The sequence below is a fragment of the Salvelinus namaycush genome, chromosome 16, assembly GCF_016432855.1.
Source record: "Salvelinus namaycush isolate Seneca chromosome 16, SaNama_1.0, whole genome shotgun sequence".
In the NCBI taxonomy this organism is placed as follows: domain Eukaryota; kingdom Metazoa; phylum Chordata; class Actinopteri; order Salmoniformes; family Salmonidae; genus Salvelinus; species Salvelinus namaycush.
Genome location: NC_052322.1, coordinates 47,774,974 through 47,784,042, shown reverse-complemented (window position 1 = coordinate 47,784,042; position 9,069 = coordinate 47,774,974). Strand labels below are relative to the sequence as shown.

General features: G+C 52.1%; 1 protein-coding gene across 1 annotated transcript in view; it reads left to right on the top strand.

Moving 5' to 3' along the window:
* The first annotated feature begins 6,888 nt into the window (after positions 1-6,888).
* Positions 6,889-9,069, top strand: part of LOC120061713 (adenosine receptor A1-like) — an 18,030-nt gene continuing 15,849 nt past the window's right edge. The window contains exon 1 of the mRNA XM_039011609.1: positions 6,889-7,229. Within this exon, the coding sequence (XP_038867537.1) occupies positions 6,889-7,229 (341 nt within the window). The remainder of the gene's footprint in view (positions 7,230-9,069) is intronic.

Here is a 9,069-nt window from a genome sequence, read left to right as displayed (position 1 = left end):
CCCTAGTCTAGCTCCCTGCCCTAGCCTAGCTCCCTGCCCTAGCCCAGCTCCCTGCCCTAGCTCCCTGCCCTAGCCTAGCTCCCTTCCCTAGCTCCATTCCCTAGCCTAGCTCCCTGCCCTAGCCTAGCTCCCTTCCCTAGCCTAGCTCCATTCCCTAGCCTAGCTCCCTGCCCTAGCCTAGCACCCTTCACTAGCCTAGCTCCCTGCCCTAGCCTAGCTCCCTTCCCTAGCCTAGCTCCCTGCCCTAGCCTAGCTCCCTTCCCTAGCCTAGCTCCCTGCCCTAGCCCAGTTCCCTGCCCTAGCTCCCTGCCCTAGCCCAGCTCCCTGCCCTAGTCTAGCTCCCTGCCCTAGTCTAGCTCCCTGCCCTAGCCTAGCTCCCTGCCCTAGCCCAGCTCCCTGCCCTAGCTCCCTGCCCTAGCCTAGCTCCCTTCCCTAGTCTAGCTCCCTTCCCTAGCCTAGCTCCCTTCCTTAGCCTAGCTCCCTGCCCTAGCCCAGCTCCCTGCCCTAGCTCCCTGCCCTAGCCTAGCTCCCTGCCCTAGCCTAGCTCCCTGCCCTAGCCTAGCTCCCTTCCCTAGCCTAGCTCCATTCCCTAGCCTAGCTCCCTTCCCTAGTCTAGCTCCCTTCCCTAGCCTAGCTCCCTTCCCTAGCTCCATTCCCTAGCCTAGCTCCCTGCCCTAGCCTAGCTCCCTTCCCTAGCCTAGCTCCCTTCCCTAGCCTAGCTCCATTCCTTAGCCAAACTCCCTGCCCTAGCCTAGCACCCTTCACTAGCCTAGCTCCCTGCCCTAGCCTAGCTCCCTTCCCTAGCCTAGCTCCCTTCCCTAGCCTAGCTCCATTCCCTAGCCTAGCACCCTTCACTAGCCTAGCTATCTGCCCTAGCCTAGCTCCCTGCCCTAGCCCAGCTCCCTGCCCTGCTCTAGCTCCTTGCCCTAGCTATCTACCCTAAGCTAGCTCCCTGCCCTAACCTAACTCCCTGCCCTAGCTCCTTGCCCTAGCTCCCTGCCCTAACCTAACTCCCTGCCCTAACTTGTCTCTCTGCCCAAACCTAACTCCCTGCCCTAACCTAGCTCCCTGCCCTAACCTAGCTCCCTGCTCTAACCTAACTCCCTGTCCTAACCTAGCTCCCTGCTCTAACCTAGCTCCCTGCTCTAACCTAACGCCCTGCCCTAGCCTAGCTCCCTGCTCTAACCAAACTCCCTGCCCTAGCTCCTTGCCCTAGCTCCCTGCCCTAACCTAACTCCCTGCCCTAACTTGTCTCTCTGCCCAAACCTAACTCCCTGCCCTAACCTAGCTCCCTGCCCTAACCTAGCTCCCTGCTCTAACCTAGCTCCCTGCTCTAACCTAACGCCCTGCCCTAGCCTAGCTCCCTGCTCTAACCTAACTCCCTGCCCTAGCTCCTTGCCCTAGCTCCCTGCCCGAACCTAACTCCCTGCCCTAACTTGTCTCTCTGCCCAAACCTAACTCCCTGCCCTAACCTAGCTCCCTGCCCTAACCTAGCTCCCTGCTCTAACCTAACTCCCTGCCCTAACCTAGCTCCCTGCTCTAACCTAACGCCCTGCCCTAACCTAGCTCCCTGCTCTAACCTAACTCCCTGCCCTAACCTAGCTCCCTGCTCTAACCTAGCTCCCTGCTCTAACCTAGCTCCCTGCTCTAACCTAACACCCTGCCCTAACCTAGCTCCCTGCTCTAACCTAACTCCCTGCCCTAACCTAGCTCCCTGCTCTAACCTAACACCCTGCCCTAGCCTAGCTCCCTGCTCTAACCTAACTCCCTGCCCTAACCTAGCTCCCTGCTCTAACCTAACACCCTGCCCTAGCCTAGCTCCCTGCTCTAACCTAACGCCATGCCCTAACCTAGCTCCCTGCTCTAACCTAACTCCCTGCCCTAACCTAGCTCCCTGCTCTAACCTAACACCCTGCCCTAACCTAGCTCCCTGCTCTAACCTAACACCCTGCCCTAACCTAGCTCCCTGCTCTAACCTAACACCCTGCCCTAACCTAGCTCCCTGCTCTAACCTAACACCCTGCCCTAACCTAGCTCCCTGCCCTAGCCTAGCTCCCTGCTCTAACCTAACACCCTGCCCTAACCTAGCTCCCTGCTCTAACCTAACGCCATGCCCTAACCTAGCTCCCTGCCTGCCTGTCTCCTGCCTAGTCCATGTTATGTAAGTGAATGCACCATCTGGGACCTCTTACTGTAGCTTTCTCTCTATCTCTCTCTCTCTCTCTCTCTCTCTTTCTCTCTCTCTCTCTCTCTGTCTCTCTCTCTCTCTCTTTCTCTCTCTTTCTCTCTCTCTTTCTCTCTCTCTCTTTCTCTTTTTCTCTCTCTCTCTCTCTTTCTCTCTCGCTCTCTTTCTCTCTCTCGCTCTCGCTCTCTATCTCTCTCTCTCCACCTTTGAACCAGAGACAGGACAAGAGCCATCACTCACTCACTGGTGAGCCCAGACCTCACATTGCTGAGTGTTCCACAGACACTGCTCTCACACAGACAGAACACTGGGGATTCATCCCAAATGGCACCCTGTTCCCTATTTAGTGCACTACTTTTGACCACGGCCTAAAGTAGTGTACTAAGGAAAAGGGTGCCATTTGGAGCACGACCTGGGCGAGAAGGCCTACATGTATATAGTAATTGTTCCTGGGACCATTGATTCTACACTGGACACACTTATTTTGTCTATACTGTTAACGACCTGTTTTAAAATCAGTATTGATTTCTGACTTTCACGTATATAGGGAAATTAACTTCGATTCAATATAATTGATCATTTCTAAAGGGTAAGGATGGACACAGTTTATTTAATTGCATCCATAAAGGCATTTGTAATGGTAATTCAAGACCATTAAATCAATATAATTGCCTTTACAGTTTTGTATTTTATTCTGGAAATATCATTATTAGTGTCATAAAATCTAAATGCAGCTGTTATAAAAGTAGTCTACTGTAGTGGACCCCAGGAAGTGTAGCTGCTGCCTATACAAGAGCTAATGGGATAAAAATAAAAAAACAGGAGAAGAAGAAAAAAAGTACTATATTATTTTTGTTTCTGTAAGAATCACATATCCTTTTCACCCCCTCCAGCTACAGCAAATCTGCCCTACCATGACGTAGCTCCCTGCCCTAGCCTAGCTCCCTTCACTAGCTCCCTTCCCTAGTTCCCTGCCCTAGCCTCCTTCACTAGCTCCCTGCCCTAGCCTAGCTCCCTTCACTAATCTAGCTCCCTGCCCTAGCCTAGCTCCCTGCCCTAATCTAGCTCCCTGCCCTAGTTCCCTGCCCTAGCCTCCTTCACTAGCTCCCTGCCCTAGCCTAGCTCCCTGCCCTAGTTCCCTGCCCTAGCCTCCTTCACTAGCTCCCTGCCCTAGCCTAGCTCCTTGTACTAATCTAGCTCCCTGCCCTAATCTAGCTCCCTGCCCTAGCCTAGCTCCTTGTACTAGCCTAGCTCCTTGTACTAGCCTAGCTCCTTGTACTAACCTAGCTCCCTGCCCTAGCCTAGCTCCTTGTACTAGCCTAGCTCCGTGTACTAACCTAGCTCCTTGTACTAGCCTAGCTCCTTGTACTAACCTAGCTCCCTGCCCTAGCCTAGCTCCTTGTACTAGCCTAGCTCCGTGTACTAACCTAGCTCCCTGCCCTAGCCTAGCTCCCTTCACTAATCTAGCTCCCTGACCTAATCTAGCTCCCAGCCCGCCTGTCTCCTGTTTAGTCCATGTTATGTAAGTGAGTGTCAGAGCACAGTACACCATCTGGGACCTCTTTCCCTCTTAATGTAGCTCTCTCTCCCTCTCTCTTGTCTCTGTCTCTCTCTCTCTCGCTCTGTCTCTCTCTTTTCATTATTCTCTCCCTCCCTCTCTCTCGCTCTCTTTCTCTCTCTCTCCCCCTTTGAACCAGAGACAGGACAAGAGCCATCACTCACTCACTGGTGAGCCCAGACCTCACATTGCTGAGTGTTCCACAGACACTGCTCTAACACAGACAGAAAACTGGGGATTCATCTAAAATGGCCCCCTGTTCCTTATTTAGTGCACTACTTTTGACCACAGCCTAAAGTAGTGTACTAAGGAAAAGAGTGCCATTTGGAGCACGACCTGGGCGAGAAGGCCTACTTAAGTAGTAATTGATCCTGGGACCATTGATCCTACACTGGATATACTTATTTTGTCTATAATGATAATGACCCATTTTAAAATCAGTGTTGATTTCTGACTATCACGTATATAAGGAAATTAACTTAGTTTCATTCAATTCAATTTAATTGATCATTTCTAAAGGGTAAGGATGGACACAGCTTATTTAATTGCATCCATAAAGGCATTTGTAATGATAAAGACCATTAAATCAATATAATAGTCTTTACAGTGTCATAAAATCTAAACACAGCTATTATAAAAGTAGTCTACTGTAGTGGACCACAGGAAGAGTAACTGCTGCCTCTACAAGAGCTAATCGGGATCCAAAAAAACGGAACAAAACTAACAATAAGTAGTAGTAACGCTATTATTACAGACTTCTAACACTGGCTGACGCCCCCAGGTGGTGAAGGTAGGAAACAACATCTCCACTTTGCTGATCCTCAACACTGGGGCCCCACAAGGGTGTGTGCTCAGCCCCCTCCTGTACTCCCTGTTCACTCATGACTGCGTGGCCATGCACACCTCCAACTCAATCACAAGTGTGCAGACGACACAACAGTAGTTGGCTTGATGACCAACAACGACGAGACAGCCTGTAGGGGGGAGGTGAGGGCACTCGGAGTGTGGTGTCAGGAAAACAACCTCTCACTCAACGTCAATAAACAAAGGAGATGATCGTGAACTTCAGGAAGCAGCAGAGGGAGCATCCCCCTATCCACATCGACGGGACAGCAGTGGAGAAGGTGGAAAGGTTTAAGTGCCTCGGCGTACACATCACGGACAAACTGAAATGGTCCACCTACACAGACAGTGTGGTGAAGAAGCCGCAACAGCGCCTCATCAACCTCAGAAGGCTGAAGAAATGTGGCTTGTCACCTAAAACCCTCACAAACTTTTACAGATGCACAATTGAGAGCATCCTGTCGGGCTGTATCACCGCCTGGTACGGCAACTGCACTGTCCACACCCGCAGGGCTCTCCAGAGGGTAGTGCAATCTGCACAACGCATCACTGGGGACAAACTACCTGCCCTCCAGGACACCTACAGCACCCGATGTCACAGGAGGGCCAAAAAGATCATCAAGGACAACAACCACCCGAGCCACTGCCTGTTCACCCTGCTACCACCCAGAAGGCAAGGTCAGTACAGGTGCATCAAAGCTGGGAAATAGAGACTGAAAAATTGCATCTATCTCAAGGCTGATGTTAAACAGCCATCACTAACAAAAAAAGGCTGCTGCCTACATACAGACTTTAAATCACTAGTCACTTTAATAATGCCACTTTAATAAAGTTTACATATCTTGCGTTACTCATCTCATATGTATTAACTGTATTTTATACCATCTATTGCATCTTGCCTATGCCGCTTGGTCATTGCTCATCCATATATTTATATGTATATATTCTTATTCCATTCCTTTACTTAGATTTGTATGTATTAGGTAGTTGTGGAATTGTTAGATATTACTGCACTGTCGGGAATTAAGCACAAGCATTTCGCTACACTCGCAATAACATCTGCTAACCACGTGTATGTGACCAATCAAATTGGATTGATTTTAGTTGGACTGCAGTCTACTGCATAACATCCTCTCTTTTATTTTTCTCTCGTCCATTGTCTCCTATTCGAAGTCTCCTTTCACAGGGATTTGATTTGAACCACTTACACCCTTGTCACAACAGAGTAATCAACGAGAACCGTTGATTGTTAGTAACGTTTTCACAATCGAATTGACACCGGGGCAGTACGGGGTGGGAGGGAGAATAATTCAATCCCAAATAAATAGTCTAGGATATCCTCGGAGTAAGCCTATTATATAAATCAAAGAGTGAGTTCAATCGCCATTCGCCCGTTGGCACAAAGAGAGAGAGACATCTATGGGACGGCCACGGCCGAGAAGAGAAGGAGAAATCAGAGCGTGTGGGACCAAAACAAAGAAGAGCGAAAATAATATTTTAGGTCACGCATTGCTTTGACTCTCAAAGCACAACGGGAAAGAGCACGGCGCACGGGCACGGGCACCGGGATTGCAGTTGAGCATTTGATTTGAGCTGCCGCCTTGCACAGCATGGAGAGAAAGAAACCTCTGCCCACTGGGCACAGACGTCAATTCAACGTCTATTCCAAGTTGGTTCAAAGTAATTTCATTGCGTGGTAACAACGTTGATTCAACCAGTGTGTGCTCAGTGTTCGTACTTCGTCCACTAATTACTTTCCAGAACGATTTTTCTTCATCTTGAAGTGGTGCTTTTTTAAAACTGGTAACTGAGAAATTGTGGATAAAATAGGTTAAGAAGAAGATGATGAAGTGATTACCTAGGGGTTAATAATAAACAATACTCGGCGGCAAGGTCCCTTCCCCGAGCGCAGGTGGATCCAGCTAAGCGGTGGAACAGGGTTTTGGACGAGGACAGGAGCAGCAACGCACCACAATAATCTCTGAACTACCAGTCTACTACACCGTCAAAGAATAGGCCTAGCCATTCATTCCTAGATCTGCTTCTTGGTGTCCATATGATGCTAAATCGCTTCACAAACTGGATGTGTATCAGAACGTCAGTATGGTGAAAATTGAATAATCCAAGTGATGTGGCCACTGTAGAACGGACATTGAATGGGCGCACAACGCACAAATCAATTTGCACTATAGGAGTGTAACCCTACTCAAATGATTATTTTGGCTTGGCTTGGCTTTCCAAGCTAGCTTTTGTTGGAATAATACCTAGTTCTCTCATTTGGACTATATAATAGACTGTAAGGATGTCTGAAGCACTCGCCCCAGCCCAGGCGCTCTACATCGGCATGGAAGTGGTGATTGCCGTCTTCTCCGTCCTGGGTAATGTGATGGTGGTCTGGGCGGTGAAAATTAACAAGTCGTTGAGAGACACAACATTCTGTTTCATCGTTTCTCTGGCCCTGGCGGATATCGCAGTGGGAGCCCTCGTCATCCCCTTGGCGATAACTATCAGCATCGGACTCCAAACTCACTTCTACAGCTGCCTGATGGTCGCGTGCACGGTGCTGGTACTGACGCAAAGTTCCATCCTGGCCCTCTTGGCCATCGCGATTGACCGCTATCTCAGGGTCAAGATTCCAACCAGGTAAACCCAAACCAGCTCATTGTGTCTTCTATGTACACTGACCATAGCACAGGAGGTTGGTGACACCTTAATTGGGGAGAACTGGCTCGTGGTAATGACTGGAGTGGAATTAGTGGAATGGTATCAAATATATCAAACACATGATTTCCATGTGTTTGATGCCATTCTATTTGCTCTGTTCCAGACATTATTATGAGCCCGTTCTCTCCTGTGCCATCCAGTTATAGGCTATTATATTAGCAGGTGGATAAAATGCACTACTGAGGATGATGATGATGAGGATGTAAGAAAAAGGTGATGAAGAGGGTGTAATGATGAGGAGGAGGAGGTGTGGAGGGGGAGGAGGATGAGAAGGAGGTGTGGAGGGTGGAGAGGAGAAGGAGGTGTGGAGGGGAAGGAGAGGGGGAGGTGGAAGAGAAGGAGGTGGGGAGGGGTGGATGGGGAAGAGGAGGAGGTGTGGATGGGGAGGAAAAGGAGGTGTGGAGGGGGAAGAGGAGGTGTGGATGGGGAGGAGGAGAAAGAGGGGAGGGGGAAGAGGAGGTGTGGAGGGGAAGAGGAGGTGTGGATGGGGAGGAGGGGAAAGAGGTGTGGAGGGGAGGAGGGGAGGAGGGGTGGGGGGGAAGAGGTGTGGAGTGGAGGAGGGGAAAGAGGTGTGGAGGGGAGGAGGGGAAGGAGGTGTGGAGGGGAGGAGGGGAAAGAGGTGTGGAGGGGAGGAGGGGAAGGAGGGGAGGAGGGGAAGGAGGTGTGGAGGGGAGGAGGGGAAGGAGGGGAGGAGGGGAATGAGGTGTGGAGGGGAGGAGGGGAAAGAGGTGTGGAGGGGAGGAGGGGAAAGAGGTGTGGAGGGGGAAGAGGTGTGGAGGGGAGGAGGTGTGGAGGGAAGGAGGTGGGGAGGGGAGGAGGAGAAGGAGGTGTGGAGGGGGAAGAGGTGTGGAGGGGAAGGAGGTGTGGAGGGGAGGAGGGGAAGGAGGTGTGGAGGGGGAAGAGGTGTGGAGGGGAGGAGGGGAAAGAGGTGTGGGGGGAAGGAGGTGTGGAGGGGAAAGAGGTGTGGGGGGAAGGAGGTGTGGAGGGGAGGAGGGGAAGGAGGTATGGAGGGGGAAGAGGTGTGGAGGGGAAGGAGGTGTGGAGGGGAAGGAGGTGTGGAGGGGAGGAGGTGTGGAGGGGAGGAGGGGAAGGAGGTATGGAGGGGGAAGAGGGGAGGAGGGGAAGGAGGTGTGGAGGGGAGGAGGGGAAGGAGGTGTGGAGGGGAGGAGGGGAAGGAGGTGTGGAGGGGAGGAGGGGAAGGAGGTGTGGAGGGGAGGAGGGGAAGGAGGTGTGGAGGGGAGGAGGGGAAAGAGGTGTGGAGGGGGAAGAGGTGTGGAGGGGAGGAGGGGAAGGAGGTGTGGAGGGGAGGAGGGGAAGGAGGTGTGGAGGGGAGGAGGGGAAGGAGGTGTGGAGGGGAAAGAGGTGTGGAGGGGAAGGAGGTGTGGAGGGGAGGAGGGGAAGGAGGTGTGGAGGGGAGGAGGGGAAAGAGGTGTGGAGGGGAGGAGGTGTGGAGGGAAGGAGGGGAAAGAGGTGTGGAGGGGAAGGAGGTGTGGAGGGGGAAGAGGTGTGGAGGGGAGGAGGGGAAAGAGGTGTGGAGGGGAGGAGGGGAAGGAGGTGTGGAGGGGAGGAGGTGTGGAGGGGAAGGAGGTGTGGAGGGGAAGGAGGTGTGGAGGGGAGGAGGGGAAAGAGGTGTGGAGGGGAGGAGGGGAAGGAGGTGTGGAGGGGAGGAGGGGAAGGAGGTGTGGAGGGGAGGAGGGGAAGGAGGTGTGGAGGGGAGGAGGGGAAGGAGGTGTGGAGGGGGAAGAGGTGTGGAGGGGAA